This window comes from Equus przewalskii, chromosome 3 (genome assembly GCF_037783145.1).
Source record: "Equus przewalskii isolate Varuska chromosome 3, EquPr2, whole genome shotgun sequence".
In the NCBI taxonomy this organism is placed as follows: Eukaryota; Metazoa; Chordata; class Mammalia; order Perissodactyla; family Equidae; genus Equus; species Equus przewalskii.
In genome coordinates this window covers 112,338,619-112,365,769 of record NC_091833.1, presented here as the reverse complement: position 1 = coordinate 112,365,769, position 27,151 = coordinate 112,338,619, and the positions used below count along the sequence as shown (strand labels likewise).

The following is a 27,151-nucleotide window of genomic DNA, read 5'->3' as shown; positions in this document are numbered from 1 at the left end:
TCATCTGCCAGCCAGCACCTCTGTCATCTCTGCCGTGGCCTGTCCCCTGCTGTGACCCATCCAGTATAATAGTGCTTTTCAAGTATCACACAACTTAGTCTCACAGTAGCCTCTGAGTAGGCTGGCATTATCTTCCACCTCCACATGAGGAACAGAGGTCCGGAGAAATCCAAGGTCACACAGCTTATCAGGAGCAGAGGAGACACTCAGGCCCTCTGACTATAAGCCTGAACCCTCAACCACTGTTTCCACGTTTATTAAGCGCTACAACAGAGCCCGAAACCCATCGCTGTCCTGCTGTGCAGTGAGGTGGAGGATCTACAGGTAACTGGCTTGGCCTCCTCGGTCAGCACCGGAGAAGCACCAGGCCCTTTGCTGGGTCTCTTCCCGGGGGGAGGCGGGAGCCCAGGAGCAGGAGTGACGATAAAGGTCTGCTCTGCAGGCTGCGCAGAACCAACCCGCATCTAAAGCTGGGGAGAGCTGGCCAGCCATCGCCGTTCCATGGGCTTGCTGTGGGATTCCTCGGGTCAGCAAGGGGGACAGATTCTCTCACCCTGATCAGCGGCCTCCACCCTAAATAGCCTACCCCAAATAATTCTGCCCCAAACAATGTGCTTAAGAAATTTCATACAAACAAATCCACAATCATTTAGAGCCCTACAGAGAGTCATTTTCATGGTTGGATTAGCACCTCTCACCCTCTACATGGGAGACACCGGTCAAGATTTGTGACTCTCTTGGGGCCACTGTATAGTGTCGTGGTTAAGAATGCACAGCCTGGAGCTGCATGGGTTCCAATCTCATCTCTACCACTTGTTAGCTGGGCAACCCTGGGTAAGTGACTTAACCTTCCTGTGCATTTGTTTCTCCATCTGTGAAATGGGGCTCTAATGGCACCTACCTCACAAATGAATTACAATAAGTGCATGGAATAGAAGCGGGTAGACAGTGACCCTGGGCCAAGCTCACTCAGAGGGGCCCATGCTCTGGATCACTTCCCTCCTCCGGGCCTCAGTTTTGTGATTTGTAAAATGGAAATAATTGTCCACAGGGCTGTTGGATGAAGAAAACGGATATGACTTGTCTTGGGCTGGGCTCCCCAGAAGCAGATGAGACTGTGCCCCCCGTGTGTACAGCTTATGGAGTGCTGCCCCCTGTGGGGCATCGTACAGCTGAGACATGTGGGGCTGGGCCACATCTGTGACTTGTCCACAGTCATTTAGCGATTAACACACAGGTTCAGGATGCGAGCCGAAGTCCTCTGGTCTCAACGCCATTCTCGCCCAGCACTTGGGGCAAAACGGAAGGGAGTCATGAATATGTGAACACAGGTGTGGCAGGTTGAGTAAGGGCCCCCCACAGATATCAGGTGCTATGCCCTGGGACCTCTAATTGTTACCTTATATGGTAAAGTCGTGGAACGCCCTTCTCCTCCAGTACGGGGCTAAGTTCCACTCACGCTGCAGAGCGGAGCTCCTCGCCTCTCTGAGAGGCCTCCTGGGCCGACTCCTGCGGTTGTGACCACTGCCTCTGCTGAGAGCTGCTACAGTCCTGCGCACACGGTGTTGGAGGACTTCTCCCACTCTGCCTGGCACGACCACCCCTCGGGTTCATGTCTGTCCTCTCTCCCACAGCCCACCACCACCCTGGCTCAGAGCCCTGGAGGGCCGTGCAGGCTGGTCATCAGTGTGTCCCCACACCTCGCACAGTGCTTGGCAGGTTGTACATACTGGAAGGGTTCCTGGAACGAATGAATGAGTGAATATTTGCATTTTGAAATCTAAATGGTTTTTGGCTGGAGGCCCAGACAGACTTGTATTTGACTGTCGGTCCTGCCCTTCCGTAGCTGTGCAATCTTGGCCCCCTCATGACACTCAGTGTAATCTCCTAGTCAATGTGATCAGGTGTGTCCCACATCCCCCTGTGGGTCCCTAGCAGACATTAGCTCCCACCCAGCCATTCACTGGGTCAAGGAAGGCCTTGTGCTACAAAGCTGGACTCAGTGGAGCTCAGTGCCTGGCCTGCACGCTCCGGCCGCCTCGTTTGGGAGACAGAGCAGTTCCCACTCATGGACTCATTGCCTCGGCCCGTACAAGGGAGCGCGCTCTAAGGATGGGATTTGTAACAATGGAATCGCCCCTCCTCCAGCCACAGAGACCCCTGTTTCCAGAAAGTCCAGGCGAAGGCCTGATGGCCGCCTGGCAGAGATGCAGTAAAGGGGTTCCCATGTTCACTGGGGTTCCCTTCCCACACTGAGACCCACCCCGCCCTCGGTTCCTCCTTCTCACAGCCCCTTCTTTCTCAAGTGGTCCCACCAGCTTTCCACGACTGTGCTACTGGCCCAGCGTGTTCCTGCAGGGGGATCTGTGGTTGGAATTGCTCCCTGGTTCCTCCAGACCACCCGCCCAGGTCCCTGATGTGGCTGCAGACATTGCCAGGCAAGGTCAAGGTCAAGGTCAAGGTCAGGTGAGGTGGTCTCTCTTTGACGTGGGAGCAGGAGCCATGTCTCTCTCCAGCTCTAGCCCCGAAATGCCAAAGGCAGTGATGAGCTCTGAGCCTCCCAGGGAATAGATCAGAGCCTGCCTTCCAGGCCTTCCCCAGCCACTCGTCTTTCTTTGCCACCCCTGCGCTTCTCCTTGCATTGTCCCAAACCCAAAATCCAAGCCTGTAAGTAGTGGTGGTCACGCCCCTCCCGTGATACCTGTGCCCCTGACACGTCTGGGAGGAAACAGCTGGTCTGACATTGTAAGACGGGCATGCAGACTTGTGCCATTTGTGCATGGTGGGACCTCAGTTCTGCGGGTGAGTGGCATCCCCCCCAGGCCCTGAGCCCTGAAACTGGGCCGAGCCCTCTCGGGGCTCATTCCCCTGCCCCAGGCCAGGCCCTGAGCGGGCCCAGGGGCTGACTTTCTTTATGAAATCTGGCACATTGGATCACACGTTAGGTTGCACTTTCAACCACAGTGACAGTCTCAGCTCACTTGGGTTCTCCTCCGGGGCCCTCGCAGGAGGGACACTGCAACCACTCAGAGTCCTGGTCCCACTTTGCCCTCAGACACTCCAGCACATCACAGCATGGTGACCCAGGCAGAGCAGTGACCCCAGAAACCTCTCAGGCTCCTGGAGCTTCCAGCCAGTGGGGTGCCCGGCTGGAAGAGCCAGTTAGAATGAAGGTGATCCGCACAACACGTCGTCAAGGCCATCAGAAATCGGGTCATTGTGAAAGGAGTTCGAAACACACAAAAGCCATGTGGATAGAGAAAAGGGCACAAGTCCATGCTGTGACCATGTTCCCCCTCTCGCCAACTACGGGGCCTCGGGCGAGTCTCCCAGCCCACTGAGCCGGACCTTCTGCCTCTGAAGGCAGACCACATGGCCGTCACCAGGAAGGACGCAAACTTTCTGACCCGTCCCCTTCGGGACACATGGCAGTTTGCATTCCCCACAGGTAGGGAATTTGCCTGCTGGTGACACATGTCACTGGCCACGTTCCCCGCACCTGCCACAGGGGCAGCTGTTGCAGAGGGAAGAGGCCCTGGCAGCCAGCATCCCTGAGTTGGGAAGCTCTGGGGCAGAATCTCTAATCCCCCACAGTGAACACCCAGCAGGAGTGAGACATGGTCCTGGGGGTTTAAAGCCACTGAGACTGGGGGGCTGTTTCTTCCTGCAGCAAACCCCAGCCCATCCTGACCCACAGGTGGGGGTAATAAGACCTTCCGTGTAGTGGCACGGCCGCACGTGTGACCTGGCACATAGTGAATGCTCAGTCGGGGTCACTGTGCCCCCACCCTTTCCTTGACAAGTAGTCCAGCTGCGTCGGCTGAGCTAGCATGCATTTCATGGAACTAAGCATAGGCCTGGGCCCAGACACATGAGTCTGAGAAAGCATCTCAGGGAAGACACAGCCTTGCATCTCCATCCGAGAGGAGCTGGGGGTGGGCTGTGATTTGCCAAACAGGCATAACGTGAAGGAAAGGGTCTGACGGATCCCATCTCGGCTGGAGGCCTTTCTGATGTATGTGTGTGTTGTTTGTATTTTTTAAGATAAGCTAACTACTCAAACCCAGTTCAAATGGACTTTTGGGATGGGGTCCCCTTCTGATAACTGAGGGCTCCTTTTGCCCTTGTCAAGGTGAGGATGAGAGACTGGGGCCCAGCCCTGATGCTGTCTATCCCAGTGGGGGCACCTTGGGAAGTCCCTGCATCTCTCAGCTCCAGTCTCCTGGTCCGTGAGAGGCAGAATGAGGGCACCCAGGAGGGCGCGCCTTCCCTGACCGCCCCTTCTAAAGCAGCACGTCCGCCTCTGTCACTTCCCTTTTCAGTTCCAGGACTGAAAAGGAACACAGACTTTTGTTCCCACCCTATCCCCACTGCCTGACACAGTGCCCGGCACGCGGCAGGGACTCAGTAAGTGCGTGCTGACTTAAGGAGCAGGCGAATGAACGGATTGTTTACCTACACAAAAACAACTTGTACCCAATTCCAGAGTTAGCATTTTCCTGTCAATCACTGTCACCCTTGGGACAAGCACCCCATTAGCTGTGGTTATGATGACGACAATGAGGATATTAAACACGTGGCAGGGTCACAGTGTACACTGGAACTCATATGGACTTTGTCTAACACAGCGACAAGCACATTGCAAAAATGAGGAGTAGGTTGTGGGTTGAGATTCTAACCTAGGTTTCCTTGCATACCCGCAGTAACGGGAAGCCCACTCCTTCCGAGGCAGCCCTTAGCATGGAGGGGCAGCTCCTGGAAGGTGCGGGAGGAGAGAGAGAGGATGAAAGGTCTGGGCCAAGCACACTTCCCCCTTGCTTAGGACAACGGCGTGGGTTTGCAGCTGGGAGAGCATCAGCCTCTGCTCTGTGAGCCGCCTGTCACTCAGGGGGCTGCGGATCAGAGGGGCTCCCAGGGGCAGGCGCCCTGTCAGTCATACCTGAATGAACGGGAAGAGCAGCCCGACAGCAAAGTTGGAGAGCCAGTTGACGGTGCCCGCGACGATGAAGGCAGCCGGCCGCTGGGACTGCTGGAAGAACTCGCCAGTGAGGATGAACGGGATGCCGCCTGCGACGAGAGCCAGGGTGTGGAATTAATCCCCCTGAGAGGGCCAGGCTGCCAGCATCCTTCTCCACCTGCCAGGCCTTCGACCCGCCCCCGTGGCAGGGAGCACCTTCCGGGAAGAGCCGGCTTTCCTGCGTGAGTGCCGGCTTCGGGAGTGGGAGCTGGAGCTACAGCCCTTACCTCCTAAAGGGATGAAGATAATTTCTCTGACCTGGCCCATCCAAAGGAGAGATTCATCAACCTCTCAGCTCTCCAAATGCCTTTGAAATCGAGTACTAGGTGTACAACTTTGACTTACGAGGCCACTGACATTTACTGAATATATAGTGTTAAGAATGTTTGTAATTTAATCTTCAGAATAACTGAGTCAGGCAGGAATTGGCTGCCATATTCCCTGGGTGAGAAAACTGAAGCCCAGAGAGGTTATTTGATTTACCCAGGGTCACCCAGCTCATGAGTAGCAGAGCCAGAACTCAGGCTTGGGGCTCTGACCTCCGAATCTCAGCGTTTCTCTGCTAGTCCCTGCTTGAGAGAGGAGGAGAGCCCCTGCCCAGCTGGATGTCCTTTTGTCCTTCTTCTCTCCCCTCAATTGGATGTGCGGTGACCCCAGTCCCTGAGTCGCCCTGGCAGTGGAGCATGTGTTACTCAGTGGAAGCGTCACTGGCATTGGGGCCGGACAATTCTCTATTTTGAGAGGCCGTTTTGTGCATTTGCAGGATGCTTATCACCCCTCGCTTCCTGGTGCCAGAAGTGCTCCTAGTTGCCATGGCGACCCAGACTGCTTCCACAGGTTTCCACATGACCTCCACATACCACACCTGGCTGAGAATCTGAGGTCTGCACCCCCCTCTTCCTGAATGTCCCAATCAATGAGAGTTGAGTTGGGTCCTGGGCCCAGACTCAGGACCTGTGGCTCAGCATGACCACTAGGGTCCTGTATGCAGCCCCATCCCAACCTGAGGCCCTCTTCTGCCCATCACATCTCCTTCCAGGCACTCCACAGACAAGACAGGGCAGGCAGCGGAAGGGAAATCCCTAAGGGACCTTCACCAAACTCTAGGGGACAATGAATGGTTTGGAAACCAGGAGGCTGGAGCCCTTCCTTCCATCGACACTCCATGGTTAACGACTGTGCTAGGGCTCGTCCCACAGTGGTGGATGAGAGTGACAATGTCCCTGCCTTCAAGGGACTCCCTCGTCTGGTAGGAGAGAAAAGATGACTCATTTATTAAAAAAGAAGTGAGTGAATGAATAAATAATTACAACAGGCGATGAGCACTCTGGAGGGAATGCACAGGACAACGGGGGAGGGTCTGTGTGAGTAGGGGTCTGGGGGGGCTCTTTGGGGAGGTGATAGCTGAGATGTGATTTGAAGGAGGAGATGCAGCTTGTGAAGATTTGGGGAAGATCGTGCTGGGTGGAGGGAGGGGAGGGCAGAGGCCCTGAAGGGTGAAAGGGATTGGGTCAAGGTCTAGAGCAGAGGCCAAGCTATCTGGATGCCTGAGGGACGGTTGGGAGGGATGGGGTGAGGTGGCGAAGGTGAGCAGGGCCAGTTAGGTAGTCTGTTGTAGATCAAGAGAGGGGTTTGCTAACGAAGAAAACCAACGAGGGGTTTCAAGCAGGGGTTTATGTGGTCAATTTGCATTTCGCAGACATCACTGTGCTTGCAGAAAGGACTGGAGGGTGTAGGAGTGGATGCAGGAGGCTGTTGGGCAGTGCAAGGAGGAGGCAATGGCCGTCTAGAGCGCCCGGATGGTGGTAGTATGGACGGAAGGAAGGGGCTGAATTCAGAAACTCTCCATCCCACAGAGGCAACGCTTTCATTGTGAGCAGTGCACACAACCCCAACACTCATCAGCAAGTCCACCCAAGCAACCTAAGGTCACAGAGCCAGGACCAGCTCAAGCCTGCGTCTGTCCCCAGCACTCATCGTTATCACCTCACCATGCTGCCAGCAGGCCTAAGACTCCGACACGTCAAAAATGCCTCAGAATGGCGCACCCCCTCACTCCCCACGAGACTGTGAGCCCTCCAGGACAGGCAGCATCTCCATCCGCCTGGCATCTTTGACAGAGTGTAGATACTCGATCAATATTTACGTACTTGAATTAAATGCTCAAAATTTGATTTTGAAGAGATTTGGTATGTTGTTGACCACACAGAAAGTGGACTCTCCATATCTTAAAGCTATCTATCAAAATGTGCGAGAACAACGGTTACACATCGAAATGTGCTAAAACCAGACTGTAGGTCTATAGAGCGTGTGACATTTCATTGTCAGAAAGTGTTTGTGTCACGCACCCATCTGGTCCTGCCTCCAACACCGCTGGGAACCTTGCAGCATCTCCTAGGGGGTCAGCTCACGGCTATTCTGAAGCCTGGATGGGATTGAGGGCTGGGGTTTCACTTCCCTCGACTTCCCTAGGTGTGTTTGGAAGCAGCTGCGGATAACTTCCGGTGCTGGTACCTCAGCCTACGATGGACAGAATGTGGACAAACCTGCCTCCCCGCATGCACACCTCTTTGTTGCTTCAGGGCTGGGACCATGACTTGTTTACTGCTTCTGGCCCCTGCTCCCAGCACAGCACCTGGGACACACATACGAGGCGCTCTGTCAAGGTCTGCAGGATCGATGGAAGAGCGGTCAAGACACCATGGAGTTCAGGGTACATCGACATCAAAGCCCCTGTCTCCTTCCTTCCCTGGGCCTTCAGGCCACCCCCTGAGGGCAAAGATAAGCAACCAAGAGGAGCTTGCACAGCCCCTTGTGCCGAGGGGTTTTCATTCCCATTATCTCCCTTGAAGCTAACAACCAGAACAGGTGGTGAACCATGCTGGGCTGGCACTTGGGCTCTGATGTCAGTAGGAACAGGCTTAAGTCCTGGCTCCAGCAAACCTCGCTAGAGTTCAGGTCTGTCACCTGTGAAGTGATGACAGTAGGGACTTGCTACTGGGGGTGTTTCTGAGGATTAAATGAACTACTGTATGCAAACACTTAGTATAAGTGTGGCACATGAGAGGCAGTCAGTAAGGGTTAGCTACTATAATAATAAGTTAAAACTCCTCTGCATTATTCCCCCCATTTTATAATGAGCTAGTTGAAGCTCAGAGAAGGGGAGTGACATGCCAAAGGTCTCTTAGCCAGGAATGATGATGATGAATGATGATGGTGATGATGATACTTGTGATGATGATGATGATGGCAGAAATGACGATGATGGTGGTAACGATGATAGTAGAGATGATAATGGTGCTGCTGCGGCTGCTGATGGTGGCGATGGTAGCTAAGTGGAAGGCACTGTGAAAAGCACTTTACATACCTTATTTCATTTAATTATCACTGTTTTGTGGCAGTTACTACTATTATTTTTCCCATTTAACATATAAAGAAACCGAGGTCTAAGAAAGTTGAGTAATTTCCTCAAGATCACATGACCAGTGGGATGCCAACTCAAGGCTGGGTGACTCCCAAGGGTGAGTCTTAATTGCTCCATTGCGGTGCAAACGAGTCTAAGACAACATCCTTTAAAACACGTGAAAGAAACTTAGCAGTCTTCATGGTTTCACCCCAACGCTCTCCCAAATCCTGGAGTTCATTTCTCTCTCTTTTGTCTGAAGGCACTGGTGACCTGATTTCCTGAGTCTCTCATGGTCTGTTTCTTTAAATCCAGGGTAAAATGAGAAAGAATGGGTGTTGATATGGAAACAGAATGGATTTCTGGTAGGTCCTAGATTTTTGTTTTGTTTTTCAAAATGAAAATAGTTTTATTATTTATTTCTGATTGTTTGTATCATGAGTAATATTTGCCCATTTTAAACAATTAAAGAAAGCATACATTACAGAAAGGCATAAAAAGCAAACAAAAGTCATCCCTAAACCTTCCATCTGGTATGATCTCCATCTGTATCTGACACTTGGCCTTGACATTGAATGCTGCTATAAAGAAGCCTAGAGCTAGTCTAATATTTCTCCTTTAGGTGATTGGTTTTTTCTACCTAAAGCCCTGAAGAAATCTTTCCTTATCCTTGAAGTTATTAGCTTGACTATTCATTAACTGTGATGGATCAGCTATGTTGCTCTCCCTGTAACAATCTTTCTTGGAACACAGTGTGTTGTTTGAACTATAGATCCACTCTTTTTTTTTTTTTTTGCTGGGAAAGATTTGCCCTGAGCTAACATCTGTTGCCAATCTTTCTCTCGTTTTTTTTTTTCCTCCCCAAACCCCCAGTACTTAGTTGTATATTCTAGTTGTAAGTCCTTCTATTTCTTCTAGGTGAGCCATGACCACAGCATGGCTATTGACAGATGAATGGTGTGGTTCCACAACCAGGATCAGAACCCAGGCCACCGAAGTGGTGACAGTGTTGAAACTTAACCACTAGGCCATCACGGCTGGCTCGAGATCTACTCTTCATTCACTTCCTACATTGTTCTTGAAAATGACTTCTGTTCTATGTGTTGGCTTCTGTACTTCAGAGACACTTATTATCCTTATGTTGGATCAACTTTGTCTCTCTTCTGTATCTATCATCTCTTGAATGACTGTATTCTCTTGTTTTCTGTATAGATTTCGCACGCTCTGGGCAATTTTTCCCTTCTTTCTTTTTTCCCTCCCTTATTTTCTTCCTCCTTTTAGTGCCCCGTGTTAGTGCATTCCCTATGGCCGTTCGTCTACGTCTTTCCTATACATAGAGTGAGCTGCTCCATCCAGATTTCCATGTGCTCCATACGGTAGGTGATTCAACTTCGACACCTTTTCTTCTTATCTTCTTTTGTATTGTCTTGTCTTTCAAGTCCCAGTTTGCAATGGGAACACTGTCTTTCAGTAACTTTTCTATCAAAGATGGGGGTGGGGTGTGAAGGAAGCTGGTTAGGGCTGTGGGCAGCCGTTTCTGGAGGATCTGGGCTCTGCTCTCTCTCCTCTGAGATTTTGTGCAGTGACATGCACCAGCACCCACTCCACGAGGTCAGGAGTATATTCTACTTCTGCGGGCTTCAATTGGTGTCCTCAAATTAGGACAAAGTCTTGGGAGATGAGAAGCCCCAGGGCCTTGGCAAGGGCTGCTGTGCGGAAGGCATCTTTTTAATCTTCCCCCAGGATCGCTGACTCACCTCCTCACTCTATTTCCCCCACAAATCAGGGATGTCAGTGAGAGTTCTTAGGGGTTTCTTTGAATCCCCTTTTCTGGTCAGTGCTGTGGCTGAAGAGTGGAGACAGAATATACTGTAGTAGAATTATCCTTCATTGGCTGCCAGTTTTCAGTTCTGGCATGTTTCCTTGTTTGGTTGCTGCTGGCCATTTTTTTTCCACGTAAAGGTTTGTTTGTTTGTTATTATTGGCTTTTTAAAAGAACTTTTTATTTGTAGCTCATTTTCTTGGGTATTTGTGGGAGGGAGATTCTGGAACAAGGTTATCCATGACCATATTTACCCAAGATCCCTTGGTAATTTGTCTTTTAAAGGTGAGGTATTCCTGTTTCTGGTGGTAGATGTGTAGGTGCTGCTCATCTTAAAACGACACGCTTCAATATAAAGGACAGCTGGAGATACCCCTTCTTGTAAGGGATCTTGACAAGGGAACGCCTTCCTTAAAATTCTCCAGTTTGAGGCCCTCTATTTTGTGGACACTTTTTGTTTACAAAAAGATTTTGCATGCCTTATCTCACTGAATCTTTCTTCACGACCAAAGTATGAGTTACGAATTGTGCCTACAGATTAGGAAACCGAGGCTCTGGAAGATGAAGAGCCTCAGCCGTGTTATGAGTCCCACTTGCAAGAGTTAGGACACTGTTGACTCTTCTGACTCCAAATCCGGCGTTCTTTTGGCTGTGCCTCCGTTCAAAAGGACAGAAGATGGTGACGGATTCGTGCTGCTGTTTCCTCTGTAGCCAACATGCCTCACACGGGGCTCGCTTCATACCACAGTACTCAACTTCGATTGCCTAAGAGCACAATACAGCCTAAACTTTGAAAGTAAGCCCCAAATGGTTACGTCTCTTGGTCAACATATCTCATTATCTTATTTGGTTCTCATTTGTTATTTTATTTGGCTACTTATTCTGGATTCCCCCAGAAGCAGACCCCGACAAGTAGTGTATGGGAGAATTGATCCCAGGACACACTGGTAAGCGTGTGGGTAGCTGAAGGAAGTGAATAAAAGGTGTGTTATCAGCAAGTTACCACTGTGGACCACAAGGGCTTAATCCATTTGGGACCCTTGGGAAACTATACAGAAAACACATCTCAGAGTCATCCGACCTGGGGAGCAAGGGAGCTGGGCATTTATCCGCCAGGCCTGTAGCCATCGGTGGAGGGCTGCTCCTTGGGCAGCACTTCTGGCAGCCATGATAATGGGCCAAGTGGGCTGTGGCTCAGACAGGAAGGTGCACCTGGTGGCAGTTGTAGGTCTGACGGGGACGCAGTGAAAGGGAGCAGCAGGGGGTTTGGGGAGGGGCATATGAGTCTCTGCCACCGTCGTCTGTTCTTTAAGTGTTAGACTTCCCGGTGACCGCTGCGGTAATGGGCCTCTAAGATAAGGTATCTTAGAGCCTACTTTAGTATTTGCCTCAGGAGTGGGAGCATAACACCATGGTTAAGATCATGGGATGGGGTATAACACTATGGTTAGAGCATGGATGGGGTGTAACACTATGGTTAGAGCATGGATGGGGTATAACACTGTGGTTAGAGCATGGATGGGGTGTAACACTATGGTTAGAGCATGGATGGGGTATAACACTGTGGTTAGAGCATGGATGGGGTATAACACTGTGGTCAGAGCATGGGTGGGGTGTAACACTGTGGTCAGAGCATGGATGGGGTGTAACACTGTGGTCAGAGCATGGATGGGGTGTAACACTGTGGTCAGAGCATGGGTGGGGTGTAACACTGCGGTCAGAGCATGATGGGGTGTAACACCATGGTTAATCTGTTCTGTGGCTCAGCTGTTGTCAACAACCAAGCTGTCTGGGACAGCGGCGCCCCCTGGTGTCTACCGCGAGGAACCACCTGACACCTGTTCTCTTCCGGCAACCTCCTTTCTTTCTGCTCAAGGAGATAAACCTGATTTAAATCCCCAGCTACTTCTTCGCTATGTGCCCACAGGAAAGTTATGTCTATGGTCCTCAATTTTCTCATCTATGAAATGAACATAACAATAGTTCCTACCTCAACATTGTTTTGAGGATTAAATGAAACAAGCTTAGCGATGTGAGCCTGGGGGACCCCTCAGACAGCTCTGTTATCTTTGCTCCCCACAAGCTCCCCGGCACCCGGCCTTCAGCCCCTCCCTCCTTTTCTGTTTTCTGACTCCTGCCAGGTACCTGAGTAAAACATCCAATTTTATTTCATTTTTGCATAAAAGAAATAAAAAGCAACTGTCCAAACTTTTCTATAATTCATTTTACTAAAATTCCTCTAAGGGAACAACTATCATCAATTTCAGAAGTCCTTTAAAATGCCTAAAGCCTCTTACTAATCTCCACAAGCATGTCCATATGTTACTTTGTCCTCGAATAAGCACCAGCTTTTAAAAATAGCTTTTAAAAAATTTTAAATTAAATACAATCATTTTGAAGGGGCGCTGTCCGCTCGGAAGCTCCTCACCTCGGAGGACGCCTGTTCAGCCAGACAGGGAAAAGGCAGGTCTGTCCTCTGGTCTCTGAGAGGAGCTTGGACACCCACCTCCCCAGGTCTGTGCTTCCAGCTAGGGAAGGATGGGAGATGGGGCAGGTGGTCCCCAGTGACCCCTTGCAGACGCTCATCCTGTCCTGACTCTCAGTGGGCACCTCTGGCTCCACGGATGAGAAGGTGGGACGCTTGGGTCCTTCTCTAAGCCTCAGTTTCCCCACCTCTAATTCAGGTGAGCTATTTGAAATCTTGGTAAAGCTGGTTATAGCACTTGCTTGGCACACAGTAAATTATCACCATGCTGAGGCGGCTGGGACCTCCAGCTTCAGAGTCAGATAAACCACACTTGCAGCCTGTGTGACCACAGGCAGGTCGTATGGACGGCTCTCAGTGTTCTCGTCTATAGAGAAATGGGAGGGAGGCTTCTCTAGGAGGGGCGTGAGACTCGAGCATGCATTTAACCAGACAGAAGAAGGACGTCCCTTTGCCACCATGAGTCCTTCCATGGGTGGAATCATCATCTTTTTATTTCTTTATTCTTTTGCTCGTTTATCGTGCTCTTTGATGGCAGGTAACTTGGTTCTTTTGCTCGCTGTTGCTTTCCCTGTAGCAAATCGTGTCCCTTAATACACGTTTGGGCTCCATAGACATTTGCTGAATGGATGAATGACTAGGAAACGACGGCAATTACACAGGCCTTTAAGGGTGAGTGGCACTTCATTATGTGGTCAAAGGAGTGCTACACGGGAGCGGGTACCTGCTTGGTGGGAACTCAGGTTGAGACGGGGGAGTGGGGCAGCACAGGCATTGTCTGGAGAAGTTGCTGGGCGGATCCTAGAGTGCCTACACCGCCATGCAGGGTGTTAGGAGTCTGTAGGTGGGAGATGCAGCAGGCCAGCTGAAGGGTTTCAGCAGGAGAGCGCTGCCATCAGATCGGGGATTTGGAGAGTGGTCCCTGATGCGGAGTGGAGCAGGGGTCAGCAGAGGAAGGGTGGGGAGGCGGACAGGGACACTGGCTAGGGGACAGTAATTAAGAACGTGAGAAAAAATAGGAAAAATGTGTGAGAAAAAGCACTTCATGCATCTCAGTGTCATTAACAACCATCCTCTGGGGTCCGCCTTGAAGTTGCACAGGATCCATCACGTGACTCCGTTAAATTCCTCCCAGATTCGGCTTCACCGAAACATAAAGTGATTCCGCTTCTTGACTACCAATCAGGATGATCGACAGACTTCATTCCCATGGCATTTCTCTAATGTGGCCTTTTAAGCAGCATCCTCAGGTCTGAACGTCTCCATCCTAGAGATCCTAGGGGAGAGGCTGTTTCTGAGGAGTCCGGGAGCAAACGAGCCACGTAGAGGCCAAAACGACTCTGCTAATTCTAGTTAAAAACGAGGAGCTGCCACATCCTGCTGAGTGTGGACAGCTAATTCATAGGTAAAAAACGCAATTAAAATCCATCAGGGGAAAGCCACAGGGATGTGTTCCGTTTAACGGGTTGACCACACTCAGAGGACCTGCTCCTAAGCTTGGTCGGCGTCTGCATTTCAATAAAGACAGAGGTCAGGGGTCTTGGTAGTAAGTTCTCACGGCACACTTTGACATTCTTCCTTTGGGATGAGCACTCGGGGGGGTGTTAAAACAGACGAGCCAGGGTGACTGGACAGGGAAGGGTCTTGGGTGTGGGTGCTGCCTGGAATAAGGTCAAGGACCCTGGGGACACAGTGCATTACAGTGACTCGAGGCAGTTGTACCTCAGCCTGGGCGTTGGTTTTCCCATACGTGGAATGAATGGGTTTGTTTATTCATTCAGTGAACACGAATTACTGAGTGTCTGCTTGGGCTGGCGCTGGGCTGGGCAGTGAGGACACAGCCCCGGGCAGCCACGGTCCCTGGTATCCTCAGTCCTGCGGGGTCATGGTGTTCTCTGCTCGTCCCTGGAATGCTGAAGCAGATGCGGTTAGGGCCTGTCCTGATTCCATGGTCCTCCTGTGAGTCTCAGCGCAGCTGGCCCCGCCTGCCTCCAGCACCCGTGCAGAGGGCTTTGTCCGGCTTCTGCAAGCCAGGGGGATGGAGAGTTGACACCTTTTTCCTCCAGGACTGACCACAGGGAGCTGGCGTAAGTACTTCCTCGGGGATGACTCTGAGAGGTGTCCTTCCTCCCATTTTCAGATTCTCTGGCAGGATTCTGCTTGGGTTCCCACGACAGTAACTTGTTCCATTCAGCACCTTCTTATGGCTGCCTTCTCTTTCCACCTCACGTGCCTGCTCCCCTGCCGGGGATTTCTGGAGTCATCCCCTGAATAAGCTGCTTCCTTTGGGCCCTTGTCTTAGGGTCTCTTTCTGGGGAAACCCATCCAAGTTTTTCAAAGTCCTGCTCTGCCCAAGACTGAAGTCCCCAGCAGCCTGTCCTTCTCTGAACTCTTATTGATCTATAATCTAGACTGCAGGGGCATCCAGGGTGACCAACTCGATCCAGCTTAACAAATGGAACGTCCCGCATCTCAGAAATCCCTAGGGCTGTGGTTCATCCCAGTGCTATCTCAACCTGATTACTTCTTGATTGCTTAAAAGGGGTCATTGAGCACATGAGACAGGGGAAAGAGAAGATACCAGGTCGTAAGCATTTTCAGAGAGACTGAATCCATCTACACAAAGAAGGACGGAGCAGAAGGAGAAGAGAGAGCCGGGGAAAGCACAGGGCTTAGAACGAGAGGGAGATCCGGAAGCCCAGAGTGGGCAGGAGCTGAGCTTTGCAGCAACTCAATCCCTTAGCGATGCTGACATCCAGAGAAACAGAAAACGAAGTTTCCAGCAAACTCTGCTGCATGCTGCGAATGGCCTCTTCATGACCGGCTGTGGGAGAATTTAAATTGCTCATTCTTTTTGGATATCGGACTGATATTTCTGTAAATGAGACTCTACCAAGGCTGGCTGATGGCGGGTGGGGGTGGGGTGGGGGGTGGGGTGCATTTTCAGGTTTATCAGTTTTCCTTTGCATTCTCTTCTTTCATTCTCCCAGAAGTCCTGGAGGGTGGCAATGTCATGCCCATTTTATGGATAGGTGGGGAGACCATATGGTTCATTTTCCAAATGTGGACATCTTCAGAGAGTCAGAGGGTCACATCAGGATATCAGGTACAATGAGACTGTCCCAGGCAAACGACCAATGAGGGAATGAGGCCCGGGTCAGAACTCTTAGCTAAGGTCCCACAGCTGGTACGTCAGTGGCAGAGATGGGATTCAAGTCCAGGTCTACTGGACTTTCCATGGAATCTTCTCTGTCAAGGTGCACCTCTTCAATAAGATGATAGCCACCATGTGCTGAGCACCTGCATTATCACCGCCCAGGCAGAGTTATAGTGATGGATTCTAAGGTGCCTATGACTCTTTTGAGGTAGGTGGGATTATCCCCACTTTACAGACGGAGAGACTGAGGCACAGAAAGGTGACTTTCCCAAGGTCATCTGCCTAATATGTGGCAGAGACAGGATTCCTCACACGGTCTCCTCACCACCCCAGCTGTGAGGCCGAGTGAGGGAGCACAGAGAAGGAAGCCCACGCACAGATGATTAAAACAGAAGACCAGAGAGCTCCCGAATAGATCACAGGCCACAAAGTTGAAGCACTCTGTGCCCACAGGACCTCATCGGGCCTTCAGACGTTTTCTGACTTCTCTTGAGAGCCTCTCATATGGTGAGGTGAGCTTATTTTTCTTTTCCAGGTGTCTTCCTCAAAGGTGCACTGCCCACAGCTCTGGCTGCTGCAGGAGATGTTAACGCTGAGATAAAAGCAGCTCCTGGTGGAAGGCAGGGAGCACTCTCTTTGCAGAACGAGTGGCCGGGCTGTGTGTTCATCCCGGGGTTGGCTGTGACAGGCTGAGCCATTTCCGGATCAAAGGGCTGAACCCCTCGGGCTCCACTCAGCCCTGGCTCCTGAGCGTGGGGAGCAGAAACCTTCCTGCTGAGTGGGACGACAGCTGTTCCGCTGGCCCATTTCCACAGCCTGTTCTTTCTGCCACGTGAAGTTCCAGCCTTGTCTCAAAGGGCAAAGCCACTGAGCCCGCAGCAAAGGGGGACAGCCTGCGGCTCCCAACGGCACCTGGCCCGTACCAGGTGGTCTCCTGGCGTGGAATCCCTTCCCTTTCCTTCTCCTCCACCCCTGTCTGCCTGGAAAACTCCTTCTCACCTTTTAAAACTCACCGCACATCACTACCTTTCCTCCCAGGCTTCTGGCTCCTTCCTCTGTGCGCCCACAGCCCCAGCCCCCTGACGGATGCCACCTGTCGTCCCCAAGGATCAATGAACAACAAAGCAACAGGCCTGGCCCAGACGAGGTGCTCAGTGAGGGGGTGTGGAGTGAAGGGAGGCGATGCACGAATCAGTGCCTGAACAAATGCATGAGAGTATCTAGAAAAGAATAAAGGATGGAGCCAATGGCCGAAGGAGCAGTGGGAGGAATAGTAAACGATGAGCCGAAACCCTCCTTCCCCAGCACAGGGCTGGATTTGAACCTGGCCTCAAGCCCCTCACTCGTTTTGCATCTTTAGCAATCATACTGTAAGCCTCCCCCAGCAGAATGTCCCTTCTTGGGCTACGCCCCTCCCAGCTAGGGCTGGACTCCAGGTCAACCTGGCTCCTTTCTATGGGATCCCATCAACAAAGTTCCTTGCATACCTCAAGTGATGGGGAACTCACTCTTTGTGAAAGAAAGAGTCAGGTTATTCAGTGCAGCTCAGATTTGAATCTTGGTCATCCCCCAAGCTGTGGCTCAGAGGTCACCTCCCTGGGAAGTCCTCCTTGAGGGCCGGCCTGTGCACCTGGGGAGCTTCCAGCTGACCCCGAGCTTCCCTCTTGAGCACCGAATTACACACAGGGTCTTTGCACTGCCTGTTCCCTCTGCCTGGATCCCTCTTTTCCAGGTATCTGCATGGCTGCCTCCCTCTCATCTCTCAGGTCTCCGCTCCGTCACCACCTCCCCACAGAGGCCATCCCTGGCCGCCCGGTCCTCCTCTACTCTCCCTCCGCCCATTTTGCACGCCCTTCCTCCAGGGCACTCGTCACTGCCTTACATCCTATTGTGAGGTGTTTCCTGTAAGCCTCCTTGAGGGCAGATACGTTGTCTATTTTGTTCCATGTGCTGCCCCAATTTCTAGAACACTCTCTAGCACTCTCTGGCACAGAGTATAAGAGCTCTATAAATATTGGCAAATGGATGAATGAATGAACCAACCATTTCCCCACTAGATGAGTCTTATTCATGTTTGTATCCCTGGGGCCTAGGGTGGAGCCAGGCGCATAGCAGGTGATTATGAACGATTGCAAACATAAACGCAGCTCTCACATTCTGAGGACAGACCAAATCCCTCTTCTGCCTCAGACTTTCAATAGCTTCCCACTGCACTGAAAATAAAATCTTAAGTCTTACCAAGAAGTTACGAGATCCTCCATCATCAGGCCCCTGCTATCCCTCCGACTTCATCTCTTTCTCTTGCTAACAACACTCCAGCCATGCCTGAACCTTTCAAGCAAGTCCCTGCCTCAGGACCTTTGCACATTCTTCCCCTAGATCCTCCCAGGGCTCTTCCTTCTTAGTATCCAAGTCTTGCCTCCAGTACTAGGTCCTCCCAGAGCCTGCTCCCGTCCACCCTCACTAAAGCAGCCTTTCCCTCCATCACTCCAGCCCCTCAGCCTATTTATTCCTTCTTAGCCCCTGTCACTAACCTTAAAGGATTTATCAGTTTACTGGTCAGGGTTCTGTAACTCTGCATTTGTGGTGGGGCAGCTCGGGGTCTGAGGTCACCTTGAGATGTAAGGTCCAAGAGGAAAGACCACATCGCTGAGTCATTCACCAGGGTCCCTCCTGTGCTGGGTCAACATAGGAACTGCCTGATAAGCACTTTTTTTTTTTTTTTTTAAAGATTTTATTTTTTCCTTTTTCTCCCCAAAGCCCTCCGGTACATAGTTGTGTATTCCTCGTTGTGGGTCCTTCTAGTTGTGGCATGTGGGACGCCGCCTCAGCGTGGTTTGATGAGCAGTGCCATGTCCGCGCCCAGGATTCGAACCAACCAAACACTGGGCCGCCTGCAGCGGAGCGCGCGAACTCAACCACTCGGCCACGGGGCCAGCCCCTGCCTGATAAGCACTTTTAAATGAACAAGTGCACTCCCTGTCAACCTCACTCACCCAGCTCCTCTCACTGTGCTCGACAGTCACGCCCCCAGAGTTGGCAGGTCCCCCGCTGGTCTGTAATTATCAGTCTGAGTGGCTGTCTTCTTAATTAGATTATGAACTCCGCAAGGACGGAAAACGCCTCTGACTCCGTTTCTGCATCCCCAGTATGAGGTGCAGTGGCTGCACGTAATGGGCATTCAAAATCTTTTGTTGAAGGAATTAATTTGGGACATAACTGAGAATAAGTAAAAGAGGGAAAAAATGTGCTGTCGACAGCCAGCATAGACTTTGGAAAATGCCTGCACTGAAGCTCACGCTTTTTTTCTCAAAAAGAGAGGTCCCCCGTAGGCTCTTTCAAGACCTAATTCTAACAAGCCTGGTTCTGAATTTCCAGCCCTGTTTTATTTAACTGGAGAAGTTGGGTGCGCACAGGGGACCCGCAGGGGAGGCAGCACGTCCACGGGACCGGATCCTTCCAGACCGTCTGAGAAATGAGGCTGCACGGCGGGGAGCCTTTCTGTGGGAGGCGGCCCCCGGCTCAGGAAAACAACCCCAACGACGTGCAGTTCGATGCCCTCTCAGAACCAGCTCTCCCCATGAAGGCTCGTTTGATTTGGTGAAGGCTCAAGTCTCCGACCGTGGCCTTGGGAGACGCGGAGCACCTGAGGGGACTCCCCCGCAGACAGGCTTCAACTGACGAGGTGTGAGCCATCGGGGTCAGCTTTCTTAAGCATAGGAGGCTGACCCGCCGTTTAGGGAAATCCTTCTGACAGCCTCCATTTCATCTCTTGAGTGCTTTTAGGAGTCAGCACTTTATTAGCCACTTTACAGGTATTTCTTTTAAACGGACACCAACTCTGCAAGTTATGCATCATTGTCACGTTACAGCCGGACCGGCTCAGAGAGCTGAGCTAGCCTGCCCAAGGTCACACAGCTGTTAAGCGGGGCCCTGACAGATGGAAGAGCACAAAGCCCGCAGTTTCTCGACTACGCCAAGATGCCCAGGGGAAGCATAAAAGGGAGGAAATGCCATTTCATATTCTTGGTTTTCTTCTTCCTTTCATGCAAACTTAGAGCATAAAGGATGTTGTGAGAGAAAAAATAACATGTCCCCAGAGAAGTCCCCATCCTAGTCCCCAGAGCTGTGAACACGCTCCCTTTGCTGGCAAAGGCACTGCGCAGATGGGCCTAAGTTAAGGATCTCATACGTGACACAGTGGACACTTGATAAAAAACACTGTTATTTAGATATGAGGAAAGAGAAGGGGAGGTGAGGAAGAGGAGGAAGACAGACAGACAGACGGACATACACACACACACACACACACACACACACACACACACACACGAGACTGACTTGCCCAAAATCTCACAGTGAGAAAGGGGTGGAGGAGCCAGGTGGGCTTGAGTCGTGAGCCTGTGGTTATTCCAAAACACGAAGTAATGACAGCGGCTCCCAATGAGGGGTGGTTCTGTCACCAGGGGACATTTGGCAATGTCTGGAGACATTTTTGGTCATCCAAACTAAAGGAGCTGCTAACCAGGTGTGTTGCTCAACATGGCGCAATGCACAGGACAGTCTGCACAACCAAGGGTTATCCAGCCCCAAATGCCAACAGTGCCGAGGTTGAGAAACCCTGTTCTAGAATTTTCTCCCACAAGTCATGTAAAGGCATCATTAAATTACCACTTTGCTCATGATCTTGGCAGGCTTTTGAAAAAATCAAATTTCTATAAGACTATTTGTCATTTCCTTCTAGAACTGTGAATTTATAATTTGTGTTGTTACAAAACATATTTAAATCCGCCTTCATAAAGACAGGCAGGCAAGGAAGGAAATGGAACTCACCAAGCACCGTCTGTGTGCCGGGTGCCGTGTGTAACGCTCAACAGTCCTCACTCATGACAACCCTCAAGGTGGAGGCTGTCAGTCTCAAGCTAAGTGACTGTGCAAGGATGTCACAAGCTGTCAGAGGGGTTGCCTGGTCTGACCCCAAGCGGATACCTCTCCCTTAGTGCCATGTGGCAGGGCAAGTTCCCTGCTCCCTTTCTAGGACACGAAGGAGGGAAATGCGTGGGAGCTGGTTCCACAAGTGACACTCTTTGAAGATCTACCGCCACTGGCAACGAGACAGCCCGGGGTCCCTGCAGTAACGCTGGTTTGCAGGAAGCTGGCCCCAGGGCCCATGATTTGCCGTCTTGGCAAACAGAGCGTTTCAAAGCATATGGTTCTTGGATGAAAGGAAATGAGGCATGGCCAGCGCCTCGTCTGGGACCCCTCTGCTCCAGCGACTGATGTCAAGGGAGTGGGGAGGCACGTGTGGCACGGGGGAACGGCCCCAGGCCTTGTTCTGATACTAACTGTTATAGGTGTGGCCAATTACTTACTCTCTGAGCCCCAGCTTGCTCATCTGTAAGATGGGTACACTGATCCAATAGGGTGGTGGGTGTGAAAGTGGCTGGTAAACTCTAAAGACTTGATTATTATTATTGGAGTGGTGTTATTATTACTAAAACAACTACAGCTACTGTTGCTACCATTATGACTTGCCTCAGAGCAGCTCTCTGAGATGTTAGGGGTGCCTCCTCCAGTCTGCTATCCCCACAGCAGCCAAAGCGCTCATTTGAGAGAGAAATCAGATTAAGTCAGACCTCAGATGAAACCCCCAACAGCTACACGAAGCGCGCTTGCAGCCTCCACCCCACCCCGACTTGCCCCCAAGAACTCCCTCCTATTGATTCCTCAAGATCCAGACACTGCGTGTGCTCCTTTTCGATGCCTCCCTGACCCTCTTCAGTGGAGGTGACCACCTCTTACCTTGTATGCACACTGCGATTCGTCAATATTCACATTGCATGGATAATGGGATAATGTTAATGTGGAAGCTTCATCTGGACTCTGGACCAAGAAATGACAGAGGTGGAAACTCCAAAGTTGGCTGCCAGGTCACCACATGCGGTATGCACGGGGAAGGCCAGCAAGGACCGGTTCACAGCTCTCGAGCCCTTCGCGCATTCTGAGATTAGAAATGGGGGAGAAAGTGGAGACGGAGGGAGGATTTGTGTGGCAATGGGGGGTACTGCAGAGTCGTGAGCCCCTCCCTGGCCCACCACAGGAGAGAGGTGGGCTGCTCCTTACTTACCTCATCTCGCAACCCCTGGAGTGTGTGAATATTACTTTATATGGCAAAAGACATGGTGAAGTTAAGGGTCCTGAGAGAGGATGCTTCTCCTGGATTATCAGTGTGGGTCCTAAAGGTGATCACATGTATCCTTAAGAGACAGAGGCAGGATTTCGGGGACAGACACAGGAGAAGGCAATGTGAAGATGGGGCAGAGACTGGAGTGATGTGGCTACGAGTCAAGGAATGCCAGCAGCCACCAGAAGCTTGGAGAGAGGCATGGAACAGACTCTCCCCCAGGGCCTCTGGAGGAGAGTGGCCCGCCAAAACCTTGATTTCAGACCTTGGGTCTCCAGGACCGTGAGAGATACATTTCTGTTGTTTCAAGCCACCAGTTTGTGGTCCTTTGTTACAGCAGCCAAGTAACACTCAGACAGAGAATCACGCTCTCCCCATCTCAGTGGTTGCAAGGAACAATGAAGTGACAATTCCCCTGCCAGCGTCCCGCAGTCATAGCTGGGAGGAAGACGTTGCTGGTGGAAACCACGGAAAAGCCCCAGGAGCTGGGCCCTTGTCACTGGCACCAGGGACTGCAGGACCAGCGTTTCTAAACCTTTCCACGTTTCTGTTGAAAATCCAGGCTCATGCACAGAAACCCCGAAGGGCTTAAATTCTTCCTCTGAACAGTGTTTGCTTAGGATTGCTTTGGAGGGACGATCCTTTCTGGAAAGGCCTTGGCAGAAAATTGTAAAGACCACTGCCATATTTTCCCATCTGTGTTTCAGAAGATAAGCTCACTAATTAACTCTGCCTTAGGCTGTGGGAAAGAGATAAGTGAGAAAGCTAAGCATCTGGAAACGTGTGGGAGAATGGCAGGCAAGATAAGATCTCAGTCGGGTGGATGTGGGTTCAGATCCTCGCTGGGCTGTCTACACTCCGTGTGACGTGGGCAGGGCAGGCTCCCTGGAGCCCAGGCATCCTTACGGATAGGGCATCTCCTTTGCAGGGCGCTGCGAGGATCAGGGTGAATGTGGCAGGGCACCTGGCGCTGAGGACAATATTCGGCTCAGCTTAAGGAAGACAACATTCCTGTTAAAAGCTCTCCTTGGTCTGCTTGAAGCAGCGGAATGGGCACCACACGCTTGGCGAGCAGCCTGCCACCCATCGGTTTGGTGTTAAGTGTTAGATGATGGAAATGTCATTCTCAAAGCCCACCGGCCCTGCGTCTACAGCTGCTGGGGGAAGGCAATATTTTCCGGCCACTTCATCGAGTTTCCTAGGGCTGCTGTAACAAGTCACCCCAAACTAGGAACTTAAACCAACAGAAGTCTCTTCTCCCACAGTTCTGGAGGCCAGAAATCCAGGTGTGGGCAGCGGTAGTTCTCCGGAGGCCGTGAGGGGGGAACCGGCCCACGTCTCTCTCCTAACCTCCGGCGTTGCCGGTCACCCTCGGCGTTCCCTGATTGTGGCCAGGTCACTCCAGGCTCTGCCACCTCCGTCTTCACGTCGCCTTCCCCTCTGCCTGTGTCTCTGGGTCCTCTCCTCGTCTTATAAGCACATCAGTCACTGGATTTAGGACCACCCTAAATCCAGGATGATTTCTTCTTGAGATCCTTAACTAACGACACTACAAAGACGTTCTTTCTCCACAAGGCCACATTCTGAGGTTCTGAGTGGACACACTCTTCGAGGTCACTGTTCACCCCACTACAGTAGCTAAGAGCACAAACACTGCCATCCCACCGACTTCAGGAGCACCTGCTCTGAATGGCTACAGGAGTCATACCCTCCTCGAGGCTCAGCTCCCTTATGGTCAAAACGGGAATAGACTATCGGCCTGGTGGGGCTGGGGTGACGGCTGCGTGGGACAGCTTGAGGGACATACCCAGCACAGACCCTGAAATGCCCGCCAGATGCGCGATGGTTCACACTGTCACCGTCACCTCGACTTTGTGGCCCTGAGGGTCTGTGCAGCAGAAGGGAATGGCCAGTGCTCTGCTTGGCCAGCCCACCTAGGTGCTGGTCTCTAGGCAGCCATGGAGCTCGCCACTAAGCCTGGAGGCTTCCTCAAACGGGGACGTGGTTTGGGCTGGGCTGGCTGCTTAGGAATCATCCAGAAAAAGTGTTAAAATGCCATTCCTGTTGCCTACCCAGAGGCCTGGGCGGGGGGTGGCAGGTATGTTGGACCATGGAAGGGGGTCCTGAAGCACAGCCACTCAGCTGGAGAAGCCCTGATCTGGCTCAGCCCCTCATTTCGCTGATGGGGAAACCGAGACCCAGGAAGGGACAACGACTTGCCCAAATCAGTGCAGATTTTGGCAAAGTCGCAGTGAGATTCCAAGAGCATCCACTGACTGCCTCTCTCGAGCCCCATCCCTCCCTGTGGGTTCCTTGGAGCAGTGGGGTGTGCTGTCTGCTTGTCCTTGCCCCGAATTAGGGCTCAGAGAAGTGACTAATGAAGGTCACATGGTCGGCTAAAGGTCAATTCACCAAAAGACAAAGACATAAAATGCGTGGGGATCAGCAGAGCGTGGGCCGGCAGAGCAAGACTGCCACGTGGACCCACAGACTTGGGAGCGATAATAAATGGGCGTTGTTTAATCCACTAGGTCTGGGGTCTGTGTTACACAGTGATAGCTAGCTGATACAAATTCCTTATCGACCCGTCTGAATTCACTCTTACTAGGCCTTCCCATCTTCCATATTTTACCTCCACTTTAGTCCCCACACTGCAGACACTTTAAAGGCCAGTCTGATAAGGTCACATTGCGGCCTCAAACACTTCAGTGGCTGCCTACCTCCACGAGGACAAAGTCTAGTGACTCCGGCCCGCAGGGGCCGTGATGGTCTGGCGGTGCCTGCCCTGCATCTTGACCTGCCTGCAGCCCTGCTCCTCCCACGTCCCCTCCTCCTGCTGTACTGAGCGTCCTTGGGCCCATGAGCAGGCCGGCTCTCTGACTCCTGTCCCCTCCCCACACGTGCTTCCTCTCCTTTTCAGCTGGCCACCTCCAGGGCCAAATGGCACTGCTGCAAATTAAAAATGTGCCCCTTTGTCAAATAAAAACATCTCATAAATCAGTATGTTCCTGTACAACCTGGACGATCACTCCCCGTGTCCCAGGCCGGCTTAGCCGGGGGAGCCCTCCAGATGCGCAGCAGGCGCAGCCCTGAGGGTGCACATGCGTGCCCACACAGTTGTCTGCTCACCCCAGCCAGGAGGCCAGGGCACACCCTTGCTCCATGCCCTCCCCCCAGAGTGAGGCAAGCAGGCCAGATTTGGAGTCGGGCAGGGGATGGGAATCAGGCCTCTGAGAGTGGGCAAGGGCACACACGTGTGGGTGTGCATGTGCGTGAACCATGGTGTGTGGGCACACTTCCCTGGGTGTGTGCACAGCTGTGTTTGCCTGTGGGTGGATGTCAAGGTCGTGCAGCCCTGTTGTATTAGAACCTGGCTGGGAGGCCTCCAACCTCCACAGGTGCCCATATTCTCATATGCCAGTGTCTGTCTAACAAGGGGATGAGGCATCTTCAGACATGGCCCCTTGTGCAGTGCACACCCTGAGAACCCATACTTGGTGGCACTGCTCTCGCCAGCTCAACATTCAGGAATCTGTTTAACTTTTACCTCCTCTGGGTAACCTGACCCCCTACTCACCTGAATAAGTGTCTGGTCTGTTCTCCCACATGCCCAGGACCTGCCTTATCTCAGTGGCCTATTGTAGATCTTAAAACTCAGGCTCTGGAGTCACACGAACCTGAACTGGAATCCTGACTCCACTGCTCAACAGCTGTGTGACTTTTGGTAAAGCACTTGACTTCTCTGAGCTTCAACTTTCTATCTGCCCTCCTCCCCCAATGACGGTTAATTACTTCCTCTTCTTTTTCCTTCCTTGGGGACTGCCTCTAATCCTGGGCTCTGAGCTCCTGGTTGGGACGTTTCTTATTCCTCTTTGTGCTCCTAGGGAGCAAGGCTCTACTCTTATTGACTTATTGCAGCTATATCTTTATCTACGTCGTGCATTCTCAACTGGGATGAAAATTAGTTCTTCGGGGTGGAAGTGGCGGAAAAAAACCACGAAATATCCCAGTGGTTTGTGGAGCTTCAAACCTCAGTCTTATCTGACACAATCTCGTTTCTTAATATTTAATTTCTCTTGTTAGGGAGGAATTAATTTTAATTAAAATGAGCGTGCCCGGTGCATACTCAGGCCTGAGGGGGTGGTGGCAGCCTCCCGCTGTTCCTATCCCTATCCTCAGGTATCTCCATCTTTTCTATTGACTCTCTCCAGCCTGGCCACATCTCTGGAAATAGGCCATTCCTGCAACTCCCTTTGAAATCCCAGCTGACAGTACCTTCCTGCTGGACTCGACCTGATTCCAAATTCATGCACAGGTTAGAGTCACAGGGTGGTTTAGAAAGGTCATCTCTTCGTTCTCTCCCCAAGGCCCAGGTGGGAATGGATGTGGAGCTGGGGTCTCCTGCTTTAGATGGGGACGACTAAGAATTCACGCCAGCAACACGGGATTCAGTCTCGCTTTCTGTATAAATTCCTCTTAGATGCAGGGATGTGTCCTGAGCAATGACGCTGCAGTTCTTTTTAAACCTGCGATTGTGAGACATTCCCATTTAACTGCCCTTAAACAATTTTTCCAGAATTAGGACCATGCACTGATTTGGTGTCAGGGTACAGCTCTTGATTTATAGCCCTAGTTATTTTAACGTATATATACCCATTTCTTCTACCCTATAATTTCTGCTTGGTCAAGAAGGTTAGAAATTAATTTACTTGTTATTCTGCTTTGCACATAGTTTCTTAACTTCTGAGTTGAAACAAGTCATCTGATTTGACCCCCATCTAAGCTCTGGGCTACTTAATGCCACTGGGTGGAGGCCAGGGCCATGGATAGGGTTCTCTGTCATTCGTTCACTCATTCATTCATTCAACAAGCAGAACTGTCCTGAGTGCCTGCAACTGTCAGGCACTGTGCTGGGCTCATGACTCGGAGACCAGTGTATTGCTGGCAGAGCCTGGCCTCCCGCCCTGACCCCTGGCCTGGCAGTTGAGGCCCTGCTGTCTGCTGACCAACCGCCCCACTGGGGCAGTACAGGCTGGTGAATGGGTTCTCCCAGCAGGCCTGGTGTACCGCCTATCCCATGGCA

The 27,151-nt window shown here is 51.6% G+C and overlaps 1 protein-coding gene across 13 annotated transcripts in view; it reads right to left on the bottom strand.

Annotated features, from left to right (window-relative positions):
* The window catches only part of SLC2A9 (solute carrier family 2 member 9), a 225,984-nt gene that overhangs the window by 21,971 nt on the left and 176,862 nt on the right, over window positions 1–27,151 (bottom strand). For 7 of the 13 annotated variants that reach the window (XM_070613243.1, XM_070613244.1, XM_070613245.1 and 4 more), the window contains one exon: window positions 4,940–5,067. The exons of 2 other annotated variants lie outside the window; for them this stretch is intronic. In XM_070613243.1, coding sequence (XP_070469344.1) covers window positions 4,940–5,067 — 128 coding nt within the window. Of the gene's footprint in view, window positions 1–4,939; window positions 5,068–21,686; window positions 21,886–27,151 lie in introns of all 13 variants that reach the window. 4 more of the 13 variants (XR_011538319.1, XR_011538320.1, XR_011538321.1 and 1 more) reach the window with 1 other exon arrangement.